Source organism: Pangasianodon hypophthalmus, chromosome 18 (assembly GCF_027358585.1).
Source record: "Pangasianodon hypophthalmus isolate fPanHyp1 chromosome 18, fPanHyp1.pri, whole genome shotgun sequence".
NCBI lineage: Eukaryota > Metazoa > Chordata > Actinopteri > Siluriformes > Pangasiidae > Pangasianodon > Pangasianodon hypophthalmus.
In genome coordinates, this window is record NC_069727.1 from 3,931,673 (window position 1) to 3,953,219 (window position 21,547).

Sequence of the window (21,547 nt, forward strand, 5' to 3'; positions counted from 1 at the left end):
CCTTATACAGTGAGTTGCAAATCTACCACACATGCTAACAGACTGGGGAAAAAAAATCCTAATCATCGTAAGCTCTCTTTGAAGAGTGTTTGTGTTTATACTAGCCCAGATCACGCATGTTCTTTAACCGCAGGTCTATCGTTAGAGGATCTTCATCGTTTAATCTGACCTGGAGAACACACGTTATCACGCAAAATTTTACAAAGCTTGGTCAAGATTTTATTGGGATCTCGTTGGCCAGTGTGACTAGTAATAGTCTTAGAAGCGCACAGTGTAAAACCGGCTGAAGTTCACCCTAATCACAGCCAGTTTATTTGGCCATGGTTTGACCTGTATTTAAAATGCAAAGTGTGAGTGTTTCTTTGTGATTTGTGCCTGACTGTGTGGTTTGTGCCACTTCTGTATGAAGCGTTGAGGCTGACCGTGTGTGTGTGTGTGCGTGTGTGTGTGTGTGTGTGTCTATACCCCTGCTTTCCCCCAGATCCGAGTAGTGAATGCATTCCGCAGCTCCCTGTCCCCCTATGAGGGGCTGGAGAAGCCCGAGTCGCGCAGCTCAATCCACAACTTTATGACCCACCCGGAGTTCCGGATAGAGGACTCGGAGCCCCACATCCCCCTCATTGACGACACGGACGCCGAGGACGACGCCCCCACGAAGAGAAACGCCACCCCCACACCCCCGCCACCTCCCTCTCCGTCACCCAACCAGAACAATAACGCCGTGGACAGCGGCGTCCACCTCTTCTTAGACAACAGCAAGCCGGCCACGCCCTTGGCCCCAGCGAGCCCCATGCACAGCGTGGAGACGTCCCTCTGATCGGCTCCGCCCCCCTCCCTTCCTCCACACTCTGAGCCACACCCACCTGCCGTCTCTGCAGAGACCTGCGCTCGCTCAGCGGACTCACGGGCGCGGAGCCCTGTGTGATCTGGGAGCTTGGCTTGTGCTTGACTGAAACAAGAGCAAGCGTTCACCAGAATGTAGGGTGTGGTTGTGATATTACCTTTTTTTTTTTTTTTTTTTTTTTTTTTTTCCCCCTCCTCTTCTGTTGTTGTTGTCTTATTTTATTCTCAACATCCTCTCGGAGAGGGAAGGACTCTATTTCCACCTCTGCTTATAAAATCTTTCTGTCCCCTTTGTGAAAACGGAGGGATTGTTAATTCAGATTGAAAGTGACCTGTATTTTTTATTATTGTTATATTATTATTATTATTATTATTATTTAATTATTAATATTCTAATATTGAGAAGACGATTGGTTTCTCCGTGGCTTGCAGATGATTAGCTGTAAGAATTGACTTTATTTTTTTTTTTTCCCTGAATGGTGGTGTACATTTCTTTCTTTGGCCCTAGATCACCCAGGTTAATTTCTGCTTCATTTGGCTGTTCATATTTTGAATTATTTATGTTTTTTTTTTTTTTTTTTTTTGAAAAAGGCAGGTCTGTTTACAAAGTTTGTAGATACTTTTTTTCTCTTTGTTGGTGAAGGAGCTTCCTGATGCAGAAAAAAATGGGGACAAATTTAAAAAAAAAAAAAAAAAAAAAAAAAAAGAAAGAAATGAGAGTAATATTTCAGATACTGCTGTATTTTCAGGAAAAAAAAGGGTGTTTCTATGGAAACTGAACTATTTTTGCCTGCAAGTTTTATTTGTTATATATTTGTGGATACATAGAAATCTTCTAGCCAAATAGATAACACTAAGGCTTGTATAGCAGTGAAGAGAGGCGTCGAGGTCCAGAAGCTAGAGCGAGCGATGACAGGGACGCAGGCGAGGACCTCTGTCAGTACATTTCCTTAGGCATTTACTACTGCGTTTCTTCAGTTTTAAAGCTAGTTTATCATGCTTACTAGGGACTGCGTTGTGTTCCCAGTTCATCATTATCGATCGAGAGTCGCTGTAATGGTTGAGACTCTAGGTTTCAAATGACATCAGTTCGATTTGAAATGGAATTTACAAAAGCGAGAGAGACAAATCACCAAAGTTATCATCGAGTCCGTAATTCTTAGTAGGAAGTCCACTGGTAACATTTCAGTCCCTGCCAATATGTGATATCGAGGATCATGATCTCAGGCTTAGGGAGAAGAAGAAAAAAAATAAATGACTAAACGAATCAGATGCAATGAATGCAAAACATGCATCATTATGAGTGAAGATTTTTTTTTTTTTTTTTTTTTTTGTCTTGAAGTAAATTATCGTGTTTCAATTAACATTTAAATTTACATTTATCTTGGTCAGAAAAAACACACTAGTTTTTGAGGTTTCATTTTTGGAAAACGTTTCCACTTATGACTTCATACGGGGGGAAAAAACAACAACAGATTGTATTCTTTCTTCATCTTATTCCATAAATATTCTAGTCATTCAGATTGCTGCGTTTGACTTGGCTGTGGAATATATTTGTCACCTGAAATACTGGAACATACTAAATGGAAAAAAAGGGGGATTTTTAGGGAAAAAAAAAACACTTGGACATAACGGGGTCTCTGCACAGGGTACATTTATTTCAACTCCCTTTGGAAATTTTGATACAGACCATATAAATAAAGATTTCCTTTGTATTTTTATGGGAAATGAAGATCTTTTGACCTGCTGAAGCAGACTTCGAGGAATTTTACACAGTAACCAGTGCAGCAGTAACAGCTTTTCAAACAAGGCTAGTGATTTGGTTCTGCTAGGAATCTATTTCTCAGGGTGGCGAATAGTACGAACCAGGCTTTACGAAAACACCTACAGTCAAATATTAACACTTTATTTTTTATGTTTTAGATTAGATTATTTTTTTGTTCTGGCTGGTATTGGCTGTCGATTTTCTCCTGCGGGTCTGTAAGGGAAGAGGAGAAAATTCAAAGAAGAATAGGATGCGCTCTTTATTCAGCACATCCGCACTTTTTTTTTTTTTTTTTTTTTTTTTTCCTAATTTATTTTTTTTGTTCCTTGTGTTTAACAAATAAAAAAAAAAGCAGCTTGAGTTTGCTATTTAGTGAAGAGATGTGGAAAGAAAAGAATCCATGAGTTTATTCTGTAGCTTCTTCCTGTAACAGGGATGAATGTTTTTTCCATCTGTTTTATGGATTTATTATTTTTTTTTAACTTAACATTTGGAAATAAAAGTACTTCATGTCTGTTTATCTGGAGAAATGTAAATGGTTATTGTGATTCAATTTACATTTGAAATTTGTTGAGTAATGTGTATGGTTTTTAAGAATTAAAAGCGAAAAATGGATATTTAGCCTAATCTGAAGGCCATGTTTTACTTCATATCCAGTGCAAATCATTGCAGTCTGAAGCGTCCTGTGTTTATTCGTAGAGAACAGAAACATGTCTCATAAAGAATAAAACACTTGTGAGCATGCTGTTTGAGGAAAATAATCAACAGCAGGGTGATGTGATGTGATGCAGAGTTACTCTTACCACGCTTTATTCCATAACGCAACGCTCTGACAGTTCTAGTAACTAGTATCAGCTACTAACTACTAACTAACTAGCTTTCTCTGTAGATTAGATTTATTATTATTATTATCAGTAATGCAGATGAAATACGGATAAAGAGTCTTCTCTGTAGCTTTGGAGGCAGAAACTCAAGACAATGTCAGCTGTGTGTGTGACCTCGACTGTATGCAGCTGCACTTAAATTGGGACGTCACGACATACACACGCTATTATTTTTAATACTGGCGTATTGGCAATGGAATATTTTCCTTCTATCTGTTGTAAATCTGCTTATATTCACTCACTAACAAGACACACTAATTTTTTTTCACTGATTTTGTCCTCCATGTTTGTTTTTCTCACTTAACCTCCAACTTGCCTCCTGATTGGCCAGAAGTGCTTAATGTCACTTGGTGCTTTTCTAAAAAAAAGTTTCCAGACCTTTCTGAAAAACTTGAACCGCAGTACTTTTTAAAAAGATGACAAAATGTAGACTAATGATTGAGAGGGGAAAAAAAAAACAAAAACAATATGAAAGCATCCTAAACCTCACTCCTCTTTTTCTCCTCATTTGAAACACAGTTCTGTATGAAACTCAGGAACTGTAAATGATGTAGCACCGGCTTTTGCTCTGCCTGAGCAGTTGTCCGTACACAGTGCCAGCAGTTAGACCGTGGATATGTCCATGCAGCACGTTAGCTCTTCAGCTTGCTGCGTCATTGTCCTCAAATAGCTTGGCCATGACCAGCTGACGTTTACTTTTCAGCTGATGGGGAGCTGTTAAAGTTTTACATCCTCAGTAAGAGCATTTCACACCATGCCACCAGCGCTTTTGTCACACACAGTCTGACGGCAGTCGTCCCTGTCTGTGGCAGCTGCTCAGATCTTTTCCCTCTCCATGCATCAGCACTTCTGTCACTCACTCGCTCACTCGCTCACACACCGAGCCAGCCTGCTGCCTCAAAACCCAGAGTTCTGACTTTATTTTTCCTTGCTAAGGAGAAGGAACACAGTGCAGATGGTGCTCAGCTATAATTCTGTTTATAGCACATCATACTTTTTATCCGTTTATAGTTGCAGTTAATGTCGTGGAACATTCATGAAACAAGTCTTTTCATGTCTTTACGCTATAGCAGTCGTTCTCTCACCAGCTTCTCTTTTTTTTCTTTCCTTAAAAGTTAATAAGACAAACAAAAAAAAAAGGAAAAACACAGCTTGTCATGTTATAGAGAAACTGCAAAGTCCTGAGGATGTCCAGAAATCAGATCAGAACTGAAAATTCGGCAGCACTATAGTAATTAATTTATACCACAGTGCTGTTAAATACTCAATTCCTATTGGTCAGAAGGTGTTGATTAATTTTCTATAACAGCAGCACTGAAAGTAGTGCTCCTGCTGATCGATATTAACGTGTTAACGTTTCTATAGTAACAACTGAAAATACACACTAAAAACATGCTGCTATTTAGCAGAGAATAACGTATCATTATTGATAAGAGTTTTATTAATATTTATGGAAGGAGTGTCCAGGTTCAGCTCTTTGTAACAGTCGTAAAGTTTCCAGGACAGAGGAGTTTACGCTTTATGGTTTTTCGGTAACATGAAAAGCTGCATTTTTTTTATGTTACTGCCGTCAAGAGAGAGAAAAACTGAGAGGCTGGAGAGAGAGCGACTGTTTATAGCTGCTGTAACGTAAGCGAAGACAGGAACGGACTTGTTTCATGGATGATCGACGACATTAATTATAACTACAAACAGTTATAAAAGCATAATGTGTTGCTCTTTAAGAAATTAAAAGTTGTTACGGTTGGCAAATCGCTGCGGTATTAGAGGAATAAAACTACGCTAACAGCCAAAGTTTCTAAAAGAAATCACAAAGAAAGAATGTTTTCTGTACGAAACTTTCAAGGCCACGGCTAAAGTAAATGAGTTAATAAACAGTAAATATCTGTCTGGAATCTGTCTCTAACATCTCGCTCTGTCTGCCTCACGTCCCCACTCGTGTCCAGCGAACCAGAGCCAGTGAACCTTCGAGAGTAAAACGCCATAACAGTAAAATCCACAGCCTGGCCTACCCTACTGTGACTGTTCCTGACATTAGATATCAACTGTTAGTTTTGTTTCTTATTATTATTTGTGTATATTAGTATACTGTATTTTAACAGTGTTACATACAGTAAAATACTGCAATCTTAAGAATCTTCATTTTTAATTTATAGGTCTTAACTAGCTAGCTATAGTGTACTGTATATATATATATATATATATATGTATATTAATTGAAAATTTAAAGGAGTTACAGAATACAGTATCACATGAAGTAGGGATCACATTAAGAGAGCAGTACAAATAACCTATACAATAAAATATGTAAACCTATAAATAAATAAATCAATAAAAGTGAGCTACATATATGTGACATGTGACAAGTTATCGCATATCACATTTATATATATATATATAAATTATATTTATATCCATGTATTTATATATTTTAAAACTGAAAATGATATAACCAGCATGTTTCATGTTCTTTTGAGGAACAGGAAGCATTCTCTGCTATCTGCGTCACCATAAAGCTTTGAGGTATACAAACTTTTTGAGGTATTAAAATCATTCAGTTATCGCAAGCCCTTCTTGTGATATGCATATTTACATTTGCGATATTTTGATAATTTCGATATATTGTGCAGCCCTTTTATTTATTTATTTATTTATTTATTTATTTATTTATTATAGTAGGTATTTTGAAATTATTTCAAAACCTACAATTACCAAAAATTGTATTTATTATCAAGTTCTTATAGATTTTAGACTGTTTGACTGCTCACTAAAACCTTAATAATAGCAAAAACAAACAAACAAACAAAAAACAAGCTGGACTGTAAAAAGTGTCAATATTATTTTACACATTTGAATAGTTTGAAATATAAATTAAATAAGTTGGAAATATAAATTAAATTTATATTGAAATATAAATTAAATCTCAGTTGATTGTTATTATTATTATTATTATTATTATTATTATACTTCAAGGTTTTTTTTAAAATATATATCTACCTTTGAGAAACCTTATAAACGAATAGAAAGACGCTTTCATGTCCTATGTAGTGCCCTAATCGAGGGCATGAGGGGTGATTTGGGACTGGCCCCATGCTATGTGCAGGATGAAGGTGTAATGTAACATCCGCTCCAGCAGGCGGCGCTGTAAAGCGGTTTGTGTTCAGTGCAGTGAGACCTTCAGCCCCAGCACACAGAGCTGCTCGGAGGGAAGGAGGGAAGGAGACTCGGGTGTGCTGATGCAGCTGCAGGGGAGGACCTCGGGGTCATGAGCCGCCACACTTCACCTGTATGTATACATATACATGTACATGAGACAGGAGAGAAAAGAAAAAGAAAAGAAAAGGAAAGATTAGGGTGCAGGTCTAATCACTCACTCACTGAGAGAGAGAGAGAGAGAGAGAGAGAGAGAGAGAGAGAGAGAGAGAGAGACTAATCTAATCATAGTGACTTCCAGCTCAGATAAATAGACCAGGATCAACACTGTAGTGTGAAATATGTCTAAAGCACAGTTAATAATAATAATAATAATAATAATAATAATAATACATTATAGTTAATAAGCCACAATGCTGAGTGTGTGCTTCTTCAGTTACTAATTTCAATTCAGATGTCAATTTCAGCCTCCAAAATGAGTTCATTTCACAATATCTTGAGCTTTTTTCTAAAATTAACCTTCATATTTCTTTAAAAACATATTAAGAGTATGCAATAAAGCTCTATTTCTTTTCTTGACTTATTAAAATGTCACTCATTTTTACAGATCGTTATTCTTTATTTTGTTCTTTCATATTTTTCAAAATGGTCACAGTGAACTGATTTCCTGTTAAACCTGATGAACAGAACAGAGATCTTCCCATTAATGCGTCCTCTCTTTTATCTAGTAGTAATAAATGATATAGCTGCACTGTGAACAGTGATATCATGTGCATGTATCTAATATTTCCTATTGTGAGATAACTATAAATCAAATCGATTTATAATATTCAGCTTGTTGTAGATGCTTTTACTTTATTTCAGGCTTTACATGTTCTTATTCTGTTGCCAAATAAATTTGCTTCTTTTTAGAAATAAAGGCTTAAAATTATAAACCTCTAAATATCAAGCTTGACATGAGAGTAGTGTCTAGAAATAGATTTAATAATCTTATATTTGGTTTATTGCAGTCTTATAATATGAAGTACTATTTGTATCTGTCTATATTCAATACATTTTCACTTGCTAAGATTTAAAAAATAAATTAAATCAGTGTGAGATGTTCAGCTTTTCCCTTGTGGTTACCGTAAAACACTGTAAATCCACTGAGGGAATAAATTCATCCCTGATAAAATCTCTAATCCTGTAATATGTACTAACATAAAATGTTCATTTCTGGCTTCGTATCAGTCCGCTCTCTTAAAAGCTGCTTACTTTAATCCTGGCACTTAGGCTGAATCCTAAATGGCGCATTGCACCCTGTACAAGTGCACTACATCAGCTGTTAAGTATTGGCTCATGTAGTGCACTTAGTGTGTCGTTTGAGTTTTGGAGCAGCATCCCATCCTTAATAATCTCACGTTATCAGCAGTGTCCTGTTCTGATCTGTGCTGCTCAGTCCAGTAAAATGTGGTTTAGGATGTGACTATAGCAAGCGCATTATGTCGACTTATTACTCAGTGATAGTAGGAATTAATTTAAGAAAAAATTTTTTTTTCATGTTATGCAAAGTTGAAATCAGTTCAGTAAAGTGCAGTTATAAAGTGACAGCGCGTATGATATTGCTTACAATACATTTAAAACTCCATGATGTGTCGTGTTCGAGTTTTCTTAGCATGTCAATGCAAAAACTAATGAAAAACCATCAGATTTTTTTTGGTAGTGTTCATTTGTATATTCAGATTCCTGTAATATCAGTATTACAAGCCCAGTATGGTGATAATTAAGGAATACAGCACTCCATGTTGTGCTGTTAGAGGAAAACAATCAACAGTAGCGAGGTTTGATGCGGCAGATGCAAAGTGAAGTTAATGTTACCACCTCGAAGTTGTTTATTTTCCAATACAACCATCTCTCAGAGTGTTTAACTCCTCGTATACCACAGCAAATTTGCCAACATTAGCACAAGAACAACACACTGCACTTTTATCCTTTTATAGTTGCATATAATAAGTTAGTTCCTGTTCTTATTTACGTTAAATCTTTACTATATCAATAATTATATGCTTTTCGTTGTTATGTAACAGTAGGTTAGCCTATTTAAAAAAAAGTTATATGAGCGTCCACTATAGACGTCCCTGTGTAAGGTGTTGCTATAGAAACGATAAAGCATTATGTATGATGCTCAACACCTTCACAGCAGAGAGAATGGAGAGAGAATGGAGAATTCATCAGTGCTGTGGTGTGAAGATGATCAGACCTGATGTTGCGCAGTGTTAATCAGCAGTGTGTGTTTTGGTGTTAGGCAGGAGAGGAGTGTGTGTCTGCCTGCGCTGTGATGAGGGAGTGGTGGCAGCGTGTGGTGCTGCTGTTCTGCGTTCCTCTTCTCGCCTTCTACCTGCACATCCCGCAGCCTCCGCTTTCGCCCGCCCTGCACACCTGGCACTCCTCCGGACGCTTCTTCAGCTTCCGAGGAAACAAGATCTTTTACAAAGGTGAGCTTCGACTCATGCGGCTCTACTGGAAGCGAGCATCGTGCTGCACGCCTGCTGTTCTGTAACCGCTCTGTCACACTAACATCCATCAGAGACACGTTTTCTCCTGCGTTTTTTTTCTTTTTCAATCTAATCTCTATGTGTGTTGTATGTGATTATCACAGACATGAACTTCGAGACATTTTCCTGCACTGAGGAGAGAACCGAAAGCCTGTTCTCACTTCTAATGGAAGTTTTAGGACACTTATTGAGGTGTCAGTAAACTTGTATTGGGGGAAAAAAGAAAAACTATTATTGTAAGCAAATTCTTTAGGCTGTGAATAAGACCGCTTGGGGTCATGCTGTAATCAGAAAATAATCATCCTGACATGAAGTGGAGTTACGGTTACAACCCTGGAGTTTTCCAAAAAAAGCACGTCTAGCATTGTTTAATTCCTCCTATACACAGCAAAGTATTACGAATTTTATTTATTAAAGAAAGACACGGCATACTTTTTATCCTTCCACAGCAAAGATTTTTCATCACCATTATTTAAATGTGTACGATAATATTTTGTGCATGTACTATACTATATTTATAATTATGTTCGTTTGTCCAATTACTTTTGAGCCTGTGAAAATGGAGGGATTCTGTAAAACGATTAATGCAATATTTTTGTTAAACCTTTTGAATTAAAGCTGAAAGTCTACACTTCAATCACGTCTTGATCGCTTCATTTCTAATCCATTGTGGTGGTGTAAAAAACATTACCAGAAATGTGTCACTGTCCAAATACTTACGGACCTGACTGTATATATATGTGTGTATATCTATGTGTATGTATATCTATGTGTATGTATATATATATATATATATATATATATATATATATATATATATATATATATATATATATATATAATATACATATTTAACAACTGCCCTTAGACCTCCATTAGACATGAGCATGTGGTAAACAAGCTTTCGGTTCTTTTCTCAGTGCAGGGAAACCACTTGAACTTCCTGTCTGTGGTAAAGACATCACACATCAAACTACACGTGCGGTAGACAGAAATACGGTGGGGGAAAAAGTCTGTGAATGTGGTAATACAGTCAAGCCTATTATTATTATGATTATGATTATTATTATTATTATTTAGTCATTAATGTGGATATGTTGTAGAGCTGCTGTCAGATCTAAACAGCTATGGGTTTGATAGACATCAGTGGTTTACTCTAAACGAATAGTAAATAAAAAAGCTGTTGTGGTTGATGGTAGAGTCGCTGGGCGCTGTGGGGAGCTCTGAGGTGCTGCTGCTGCTTCATGGGTTTCCCACCTCGAGCTACGACTGGCACAAGGTACGCACTATATATAACTCTAATGTCCCTTTCTTCTCCATACTAGTCTTTTATTATTATTATTATTATTATTATGTGATTAGCAAATATTAGCAAATAGAAAATTTTGTATGAGCAGATACTAGATACTAGATACTAGATACTAGAGGTGTGTACGCAGGACACCATCTTTTTAATCCCACTCTCACCTGTTCCAGCATTTATTATCTTTCTTTCTGCATATTTGGTCGTTCTATTTCCCCTAACGTTTAAATTTAAAAAACAGTAACAGCAACTGTGACCAGGACGTAACAGTTACTGAAGCTGGATGAAATTTTAGACCATTTTAAAAAAAAGTTTATGCTTGTGGGATTAACAGCTCTCTGCTTAATGAGCGGATGGTCCTGAACATGTACGTCATGAGCGAGCACATCATCATCATCCCATGTTCAGTGTTAGACTTTCTGCTTTTTCTTGCCTTATCTTCTTGGAAAAGATGTGAGCAGGGACAAAGCTTGAAGTTGAAGAAGTGTTTTTTTTTTTAATTAAAACTTTATCAGCACACATGCAGATGTTATTCTTTCTAATACTGAGGTCTTACTCTCAACTTCCAACTCTCCTACTTCCTCTAACACGTATGGCTGTGATGGTCAGGTGTCCTCATCACTGAAGCCTTCTCAATGCACACATAAGAATCTATGAAGCTTCAAACACACAGTGGAGTAAAAATGTCTGAGACCACACTGAAAATCTGGGATGATTTTTTTTTTTTTTTAATTTAAAATTGGAAATAAAAAAAAGGTTTATTTTGAAAACAAAAGGAATTTTGAAATATTTAAAACAAAGAAAGTAACTGTAAATTAAATGTAATCTAAATAGCTTGACTATTTAATATTCAAGATTCTGCTCTATTTCCAGCTCACTATTTAAACGTAAGCAAATACGTGATATTGAGCATGTTAACTGCTTTGTACAAAAGATCAGATTTTCCTCATGTCTAATCTCTTCTACTGAAGCGTGTGATCAGACGACTCTCCGATGGATTTGACCTAAAATGGGTCATAAGTTGTTGCACAAACTTGTGGAGTCCGTGCCAGCTCGAGTGCACACTGTCATTAAAGCAAAAAGGGGACAGAGCCAATATTAAGAAACTCTAAAATTCATGTAAATATTTCAGATATTCTACTTTTCACTCAGATTGTTGTCAATAATATCATTTTAATGAAAATTGTTGTATTAAATTAGAAAAGAATGAAAAATAGATGCATTTTCACTAGAGCTCTCGAGCTTTTTGACCCCACTGTAGTAAGTAATCATAAAAAAAAAATTTTTTTTAAAAATCCTTAATATTCTAACATGGTCTAAACGTGGCCTTTTTTGGTCCTGAGAGCAAATGTCATGTCTGACCGCTCGCTCCTACCTGCAGGAGACGAGAAATGGCCTTTTCTGATGATTTTTCCCGTGCACACCTCTAGTATACACTGTATGAATAGTTTGCAGTGTAGAGAGAGTGTGTGGAAAGTGTTTCTGTATGAACGAGGCTGCAGACTCACTCGTTCTGTAACTCCTGTGCAGGTCAATGTCTTCACCTGTTGTTTTGTAGATTTGGGAGCCTCTGAGTCAGCGGTTTAACAGAGTCATTGCACTCGACTTCCTCGGCTTTGGCTTCTCTGACAAACCTGTAAGCTCCACGTTATCATCTCTTACATTCCTATTTATGAACAATTTAATAATCAGGTCATGGTCTTTTTTAATGCTGTATAGCACTGTGATATTTGTGCATAAGTTGCTCTATGGATAAATACGAGATGCAGAAATTAGTGATGGAAAAATATATTTTTTAATTTAAAATGGAGGTGTAATGTTTAACTGCTGTATCTAAACATCCCCATGGTGGTAGAGGATACAGATGAAGAAATTATAGTTTGTCTTGATTTGATGTAAAATAATGCAAAGAAGTATAATCTCAAACATCACCGTGACCTTGATCACTCACGTTTATCTCATCTTTAGAATTTTCACATGACTGTAGTAGATGGAAACACACAGCCTTTTTCTTTTGCCGACTTTTTGGGAATTTGTTTAAAAATCCTGAAACGTTTGACTGGAAATTCAGCTTGCTTGTGCGTTTCAGAGGCCGCATCGGTATTCAGTGTTCGAGCAGGCCGGTGTAGTGGAGGCTTTAATCTCACATCTGGGCCTCGCCGAGCAGAAGATCAACCTGCTGTCACATGACTATGGAGACACTGTAGCACTCGAGCTCCTCTACAGGTGAGCTGATATCTTCTTACATCATTTACTTACACTTATTAAAACAAATCAGAAAAGCTCCTAAGAAATTACTGCTTAAAGGAATTAATGAACTGAGGTCATGTGCGGAAGTTAAACTGAGAGGGAACAGAACTGAGCTATAATTTGATGGGAATAATTTCTGATAACATTGTTGCTGTGATAAATTGCACTGACACAGATAACCACTAGACATTTATACTGTATCTGTACCCATGGTTGCCAGATTGTTTCAATGATTTCCAGCCAAAAAAATCTCCGGAAGCTAATAAGACTCACAAAAAAAGAAAATCGCATCAAAAACAGCTGCAGCTCAGCACTCAAACCACAGAATGAAATAAAGCAGCATTTAAACCTACATGATCTCAATAATACTACTTCAGTAAACTACTTTTTTTTTTTTTTTAATAGAACTTTTTTCACGTGTTTAGTCTTGTTGTCAAACAAAATCTGAACAATAGAGGACATTTAAAAGCATCAGCCAACTGAATAAATGTAATATTTTTTGTATTGCATTTCTCGAGCTGATCTGGTTGTTTGATTGGATTTTTTTACAACTATAGAGTTATTCAGTTCTTAGAAAAGGTATGAAGGTCAACTCCGCCCCTAAAACTAACCCTGTGTAACGCTTCATATACAGTAAGTCATCTCAAGCATGAGACCATGTTGAATATTCACAAAATCATATTTCACCTGGGTTTTAGTTTTTAGTAAGGCCTATTAATCACGTGCGCTTCTGCAATCTATAGCTTTGAAAGAACTAACAACTCTCTTACACTTGTTTCTGGTCATCTGGTGCTTCTGATACTTTGGATAAAAAACATCTATCACGTATGTAAATGTAGCTCTTGTAGGCTATCAGAGTGAGAATTAGAGCTATTTAGATCCACTGAAGAGGCTGCTAGGCTACTGGTGAGTTTGTTCATGTGGTCTTCAGCAATCTCACTTGCAGTGTTAACACACAGGAGTGACAACAATCGAACTGGACACGTGGCCATAAACAGCCTCTGCCTTTCAAACGGAGGTACGTTTTTCTCTCACTATGTTTCTCTCTCTACGTTTCTCTCACTACACTTCTCTCTCTACGTTCCTCTCACTACACTTCTCTCTACGTTCCTCTCTCTATGTTTCTCTCTACGTTCCTCTCTCTACGTTCCTCTCACTACGTTTCTCTCTCTACGTTCCTCTCTCTACACTTCTCTCTACGTTCCTCTCACTACACTTCTCTCTGCATTCCTCTCTCTACACTTCTCTCTACGTTCCTCTCTCTATGTTTCTCTCTACGTTCCTCTCTCTACACTTCTCTCTACGCTCCTCTCACTACATTTCTCTTTACGTTCATCTCATTACGTTTCTCTCTCTATGTTTCTCTCTACGTTCCTCTCACTACGTTCCTCTCACTACGTTTCTCTCTCTACGTTCCTCTCTCTACACTTCTCTCTACGTTCCTCTCACTACGTTTCTCTCTCTACGTTCCTCTCACTACACTTCTCTCTACGTTCCTCTCACTACGTTTCTCTCTCTACGTTCCTCTCACTACACTTCTCTCTACGTTCCTCTCACTACGTTTCTCTCTCTACGTTCCTCTCACTACACTTCTCTCTACATTCCTCTCACTACACTTCTCTCTACGTTCCTCTCTCTATGTTTCTCTCTACGTTCCTCTCACTACGTTCCTCTCTCTACACTTCTCTCTACGTTCCTCTCACTACGTTTCTCTCTCTACGTTCCTCTCTCTACACTTCTCTCTACGCTCCTCTCACTACATTTCTCTTTACGTTCATCTCATTACGTTTCTCTCTCTACGTTTCTCTCTCTACGTTTCTCTCACTACACTTCTCTCTACGCTCCTCTCACTACATTTCTCTCTACGTTCCTCTCACTACACTTCTCTCTACGTTCCTCTCACTACACTTCTCTCTACGCTCCTCTCACTACACTTCTCTCTACGTTCCTCTCACTACACTTCTCTCTACGCTCCTCTCACTACACTTCTCTCTACGTTCCTCTCACTACACTTCTCTCTACGTTCCTCTCACTACACTTCTCTCTACGGTCCTCTCACTACGTTTCTCTCATTACATTTCTCTCACTATGTTTCTCTCTTTACTTTTCTCTCACTACGTTTTTCTCGCTACGTTTCTCACTACGTTTCTCACTACGTTCCTCTCACTATGTTCCTCTCATTACATTCCTCTCACTACGTTCGTCTCACTACATCTCTCTCTACGTCTCTCTCTCTACGTCCCTCTCACTGTGTTCCTCTCACTATATCTCTCTCTCTACATCTCTCTCTCTCTACATCTCTCTCTCTACATCTCTCTCTACATCTCTCTCTACGTCTCTCTCTCTACGTCTCTCTCTCTACATCTCTCTCTACATCTCTCTCTACGTCTCTCTCTCTACGTCTCTCTCTACATCTCTCTCTACGTTTCTCTCTCTACACTCCTCTCACTACGTTTCTCTCTCTACGTTTCTCTCTCTACATCTCTCTCTCTACATCTCTCTCTACATCTCTCTCTCTACATCTCTCTCTACATCTCTTTCTCTACGTCTCTCTCTACATCTCTCTCTCTACGTCTCTCTCTCTACGTCTCTCTCTACATCTCTCTCTACGTTTCTCTCTCTACACTTCTCTCTACGTCTCTCTCTCTATGTTCCTCTCTCTATGTTCCTCTCACTACATTTCTCTGATGGTTTCAACGAGCAAGTGAACCCCCACGAGACTACATCCAGACTGAATAAACAAAAAAAACTTTTGCACTGGAGACTCCTTCTTTATTTGTTAAAGAATCTCTCCTAATGATATGATTTTCTTAGTTTTAATCCGTTTATTACTCACATTACTTCACATTATGTGCAGCGTCCACTATACAAGCCCTTTTGATTGAACTGTTGCTATAGAAACAATAACCTATTCGAACAAGCGTATTAATATAAACTTGTAACTACTGTCAGAGCTGCTGTTATAGAAACTGAATCAACACCTTCTGACCAATCAGAATCGAGAATTCAGCAGCGCTGTGGTGTAATGATGTTTATTTCACATGATAATTCCAGGTATATTCCCTGAGACGCATTACCCGAGGTTTCTTCAGAAGGTGAGTCCAAATTCACAGCACTGTTTATAGAAAGTTACTGGTTTTTATTTTTTAATGAATAAGCAATTTGTCCACTTTATTGATATGTACAGGTCCTGAAGGATTCTGGTTTCATCTCCCCTCTGCTTACCAGACTTATAAACTTCTACCTCTTCTCTAAAGGGTGTGTAGAACAGAAGACTTTCCCAGATACACACCAGTGCATGTCAGCAGTTTTAATGTCATTTGATCTACATCAGTGATAAAAGTGTTTCTCTGCGTCTGGCAGGATTGGAGAAGTCTTCGGTCCGTACACGCAGCCGACTGAAGCCGAGCTCTGGGACATGTGGACAGGGATCCGCTTTAACGATGGAAACTTGGTTATGGACAGGTGACAATCCGACTGCTGTGAAGTTTGTGAAGACTGTACATCACTGCTATGATACTCGTGATCTCATGATGCACAGGCTCTTAACTATTCCTGAAATCAGCTTACATGTGAAAATAGAAACACTTAGGGACATGCTTTATAGGAAAACAATCAACGACAGTGTGATGTGATAAAGCAGAGTTAGTGAAGCTGATGAGTTTCCTTAGACAGCATGTGCTGAAGTGTTTTGTTCCTCTTATACCACAGCACTCTTCCAACTGGAACAATTTTATATTTATAAAAGAATAACACATTCTACTTTTTATCTGTTTATGGTTCCATTCAATGTCGTTGGAACCTTTTTTATGTTACAGCAGCTTTAAACAGTCATCCCTCATTATTTCCTCTCTTTTTTTTTTTATAAACATGAAGTTAATAAGACAAAACGAACGCAGCTTGTCATGTTACTGAGAAACCCACACAGCGTAAACTCCTCTATACTGAGGATGTCAGAAATGCAGCAGCTTTACCTGTCAAAGCGCTGACACTGGAGACTCCTTCCATAAACATCTTGTTAGAGAAAATTTCATGTCTATGATTATATACATTTCTTTGTCAAATAAATAACGACATGTTTTAATCTGTTTTTTATTATTAGTCTTGGATTATATGGAGCATCTGTCATACAAGTCCCAGTGTAAGCTGTTACTATAGAAACGATAACATGAATATCATCATTAATGTGTGATTTGCAGATGCTCTACTGCTGTTTTAGGAAAATAGTGAACATCATCGGACCAATCAGAATCCAGAATTCAGCAGCACTGTGGTATAGCTGCGTATAAAATGATGACATGTCCTGTGGTTAGCGTGTCTGATTGTTGTTTTGTTTTTTTTTTAATGCAAAGTTAGAAACCTAGACTTAAGTCAATCAAAAAGTTCAGAAGGCTGTGGATCTTTCCATGACAACATTCTTTCTTTCCCTGTGTGTCTCCTGCAGCATCCTGCAGTATATTAATCAGAGACTGAAGCACAGAGAGAGATGGGTTGGAGCGCTCACCACTACATTAACCCCATGTGAGTACGGTTAGAAATAAACAAACCTGCACAGTCAGGAAGCAGAAACACACAGCACACACAGAACGAGACACATGAGATGAGAAGTGGTTTTATTTGTGACATATTTGACTACCTCTGTCCTTTCCCTTAGCTCTGGGAATGCTGTGTGTGTAGCCAGTGTTTAGTCACACTGCTGTCCTGTGGAGGCGGAGCACATTCACTGTAACACCTTATTTAAGTTAAGAGGTTTAATCCATTGAAAACCCTTTAAGGAGACGACTGGCCTCATCTACACCTCATACACAGGAGCTGTGTCTCAAATCACATGTGAATACTTTTGAGTATGCATGTTTGGTGTAGTGTTCTTCCACTGGTCTATAAAAATAAAAAAAGAAACCCTCTGGATATATTTAGATGTCAAATTAGCATATGACCAAGACGCTAAGTCTCCAAATTAGTAGTTGACTGGTATGGGATTTTCAGTGGCAGATACTGTTGCAGATATTTGCTTAACTTTTGAACATTTCTGCTGCACTAAACATCCCTCATGCACCAGAGCTGAACGAGTGAGATCAACCCTTCAGAGTGTGTAAGTGAGCACATGAAGAGCACATTCACGGCTCATGCAAAACCAGTAACACTAAAGTCATTAGATTTGTTTAAATGTAGTTAAATTTCAGTACAATTCAGTTTTTACATGGACTAAATATTAGCAAACTTTGCTAGGTTTTGTCTTCTCCAAGACAGAAAAAAACTGACTTGACTTTGGTGGCCTTTGCGATGCGACTGTTGCACATGCAGAACTTGCGATCTGCAGTGTGTGTTATAGAGTGTGTGATCTGCAGTCTGCGAAGCATTACACTTTTGTCACATTTGTGTTGTTAACTATTTTGGCTTAGAATCATATATTCATACTAAACAACCGAAATCAAACAAATGATATGGAGTCTAGAGTAAACACTGCTTATCTTATAAATGGAGGCTAATAAAGTTCACTTATTAAAATGACTTAAATTAATGAACTCTTTGAGAGCTAGGAATTCAGCCTTACCATTTGTTCTTGTTAGGAACTCCAGGGCCAGTGCTTTCTTGCCAGGGAAGATAAAGGGGGAAGCTTGAGCTTGCAGGCTGATCAGCTGATATCCAGTACCATAAAATGTTTAATATCGGCGGAGTGATCAGTCAGCCACTACTCCAAGTCATTTGATGGTTTGATTTTTTCAATGACTTTTAAAAATTTCAGAAATTTTTAGCTCCCACACCACTTTACTAAAACACTGATAACCAAACTCATTTTTGGTTATATTAGCATTTAGTTGAATGAAAGCGTTTCCTTTCTATAACAATATCTATGTCAATAAAAGTACAACAGGAAGACAGATGAAGTTGTAATAGTCACATTGTTCTTATATAATATGCATGTTCAGATGGAGCACACTCTGGATTGCCAAAATGAGATGATTCTAGTTGTTATTTCTTGCTAAACTCGTAAATAGTGATGCTACCTTGGTGCTTAATACTGTATCCCATTGTTGAATGACTGGTTATTAACTATGATGAACTATTAACTATTATGAATCTATTATGAATTAACTATTATGAAACTATGATGAATGACTAGTTATTAATTTATTAACTATTGGTATAATTGAAACTAAACAAATGTGCAGTACGGTGACCCAGGGGATGTACTAGATTTGCTAAACAAATGAAGTGTGGAGTAATTTTGTATTTCTTTGTACTCTTTCAGTGCATATGATCTACGGACCGCTCGATCCAGTGAATCCATACCCCGAGTTTATTCATCTCTACCAGTACGTAAACAATCATCATTACTCAAAGGCACAAAATTAGACTTAACACCAGATTAGTTTCACGTTTATACCACAGCGCTGTTGAAGTCTCGATTCTGAAGGTGTTGATTAGTTTTCTCTAACATTAGTGCTGCTGAAAATCACAGGTTTATATTAATACACCTGTTCTGATACGCTATCGTTTCTATAGTAACAGCTTACACAGGGACTTGAATGCTGGATGCTCTACATACACAGATTAAAATATGTGTCTAATTGTTGATATGGCGAAGCTTTCTGTAAGGAGACATTTAACACTTTATGGAAGGAGTCTCCAGTGTCAGTGCTTTGTAACAGTCAGAGGTAAAGTTGCAACTTTTTCCGACATCTTCAAGACAGAGGAGTTTATAGTTTGTCAGTAACATGACAAGCTGTGTTTTTTGCCTTATTAACGTTGAAAGAAAAAAATATGACTGTGGGACTATGACTGTTACTGTACAATACTGTAAATGATGACAGGAACTAGCTGGTCTCAGACATTCCACAACATTAAGTGTAGCTAGTAAATTAATAAATAAATAAATAAATAAATAAAATCATTGGTATATTGCTGTGGTGTTACAAAAACAAACAAAAAAACACTTCAGGATGTGCTGTGATAGCAAAAGTTATAGCAACAGTAACCCAGCTCCTTCACACCACCCTGTCGTTGATTATTTTTCTACAGCAGTGTGACACTGTTTTATTCCTTACATAATAAATACAATCGTGAGGTTAATTTGTATTATTTTTTTAAACCTTACGTTTAATTCAGCTGAATTGTTAACTGCTGTTGTGTGTGTGTGTATGTATATATATATATATATATATATATATATATATATATTTATTATTTTTTTTTAAACAAAAAAATCTGCAGAAAACTGGTTCCAAGGTCGACTATAACGGTTCTGGATGAGCACATCAGCCATTACCCTCAGCTCGAGGATCCCACAGGCTTCACGAACGCCTACCTCAACTTCATCAACTCTTTCTGATCAGCGCGCGCTGACGTCATGCGCTGCACCGCTGGAGATGCGGTGGGGAGAACTCACGGCCCAGGGTCACGACTGTACAGGAATAGTGAGAGGAATGTGCAGAGTAAATGGTATGAGCCATGAAGAACGAGGACTCTGAAATACTTGCTCAGATAATTTACAGATTTTTTTTTTTTTTTTTGGTATTATTGCTTTGCAGGTTTTAAAATCATGTTTCTATACTTTGATATTGGCACTGAACACTTTACCCCGAGTTTAAAAATAATTATACACTGATTATAGCTGGAATGTTTTAGTGGAAATTCGTATTAATTATGAAAGAGAAACGTTTGATATCTTTATGGTGACTAAACTAAAGAAATGTGATCTTTCAGATTCTAAACTGGTTTGAACCCAGTTTTTCAGTTGGCATTATAGGCAGATGTCCAAAAATCGAAACCTCATCAGCAAAGATAAATATTTCAAGCTACAAAAACAGAAATGATCAGGATAGATACAGGTGAGAGTGAGGTTCACTATATTACACCTCTGTACCTTTAATAAGAGGGAGGATGGCATGGAGTCTGATCAGTGTGAGTGCAAACAAGTTCAATAAACCAGCAGGAAGTGTAAAGGCGCCTGCAGATGAGCAGCGTTTCGCTCAGTGTGAAATTTTTTACTGCTTCGCCATCAAGACACGTTTGAAAACAGAGCTAACCCGTTCTGCATGTATCTAAATCTCAAACATAAAAAGGGTCTGGCTTTGATCGTACTTCGGAGAAGATTAAAAAAAAAAAAAAAAAACACAGAGGAAAGAAAATGGGTCGATGAGACCAATCATCACGATCCTGCATTTATTTCCTAAATGTCATCAGATTGTCTTTAAGGTTGTATTAGTTAGCTCTGGATACTGTGACACACAAATAATTAGCTGCTCCTCCATTGTAACTAGCGAGTTGCAGCTTTGCTATGTCGCATATGAGGGCTGGTCTTATTGGTAGTGATTTGAATTGATTAGTATAAACAAGGGTTAACGTTGAACTTTAGCACAGTGCCAAGGCTTCGAATCCAAGCAGTGCACGTAGGTAAAGGGGCTCTACGCTCTCCGTGGGGAAACGATGTCTCTGCAGGCGCTGATCATCACCTAAGGCATAATCAAGACACTCTGAAAGGATTTCCTGACCCCATCGGTGTTATCTGCTCCTGCCCTGCTTGTTACACAAGCATGGACTGGCAGAGGTTCAAACTTGGAAAATTAGAAAGAGCGTTAAAGAAACTGTTTCATTAAATAATGTTTCTTTAACTTCTGGAAAGGGAAGGTTGTCTTAGATCAGAGGTTCCCAGCCCTGGCCCAGCCCTGGGAACCTGTGGCTTAGATCATTGTGAAACGATCATGTTTTTTTTTTAACAAGAACCGTCATGTCATTAAAAAAATCCTGAATCGCACCAGCTTAAGATATATGCAACTTGGTGAATTTAAAATGGTGAATATTTTTGAAAGAG

The 21,547-nt window shown here is 37.7% G+C and overlaps 2 protein-coding genes across 9 annotated transcripts in view; both read left to right on the plus strand.

Moving 5' to 3' along the window:
- The window catches only part of atp2b1a (ATPase plasma membrane Ca2+ transporting 1a), a 46,116-nt gene extending 42,887 nt beyond the window's left edge, over positions 1–3,229 (plus strand). For 4 of the 5 annotated variants that reach the window (XM_034313078.2, XM_034313081.2, XM_034313079.2 and 1 more), the window contains one exon: positions 482–3,229. In XM_034313078.2, the coding sequence (XP_034168969.1) occupies positions 482–817 (336 nt within the window). In that variant the 3' untranslated portion in view covers positions 818–3,229. The remainder of the gene's footprint in view (positions 1–481) is intronic. The other variant, XM_034313082.2, reaches the window with a different exon arrangement.
- A 3,411-nt stretch (positions 3,230–6,640) lies between these two features.
- mest (mesoderm specific transcript) lies at positions 6,641–20,696 on the plus strand. 4 transcript variants are annotated; one of them, XR_008304757.1, is made up of 13 exons: positions 6,641–6,778; positions 8,930–9,119; positions 10,379–10,458; positions 12,041–12,118; positions 12,572–12,708; positions 13,692–13,750; positions 15,787–15,827; positions 15,920–15,990; positions 16,096–16,197; positions 17,177–17,253; positions 17,387–17,824; positions 18,303–18,444; positions 18,986–19,049. XR_008304757.1 is itself a non-coding variant. In XM_026922875.3 (12 exons), exons 1-12 carry the CDS (start codon positions 6,758–6,760, stop codon positions 20,063–20,065), a joined length of 1,038 nt encoding a protein of 345 aa, XP_026778676.1. In that variant the 5' UTR covers positions 6,641–6,757; the 3' UTR covers positions 20,066–20,696. The 4 variants fall into 4 exon arrangements, 1 of the variants encoding a protein (XP_026778676.1); XR_008304756.1 differs by having other exon boundaries at positions 17,387–17,562; XR_008304755.1 differs by having other exon boundaries at positions 17,387–18,444.
- Positions 20,697–21,547: the final 851 nt, after the last annotated feature.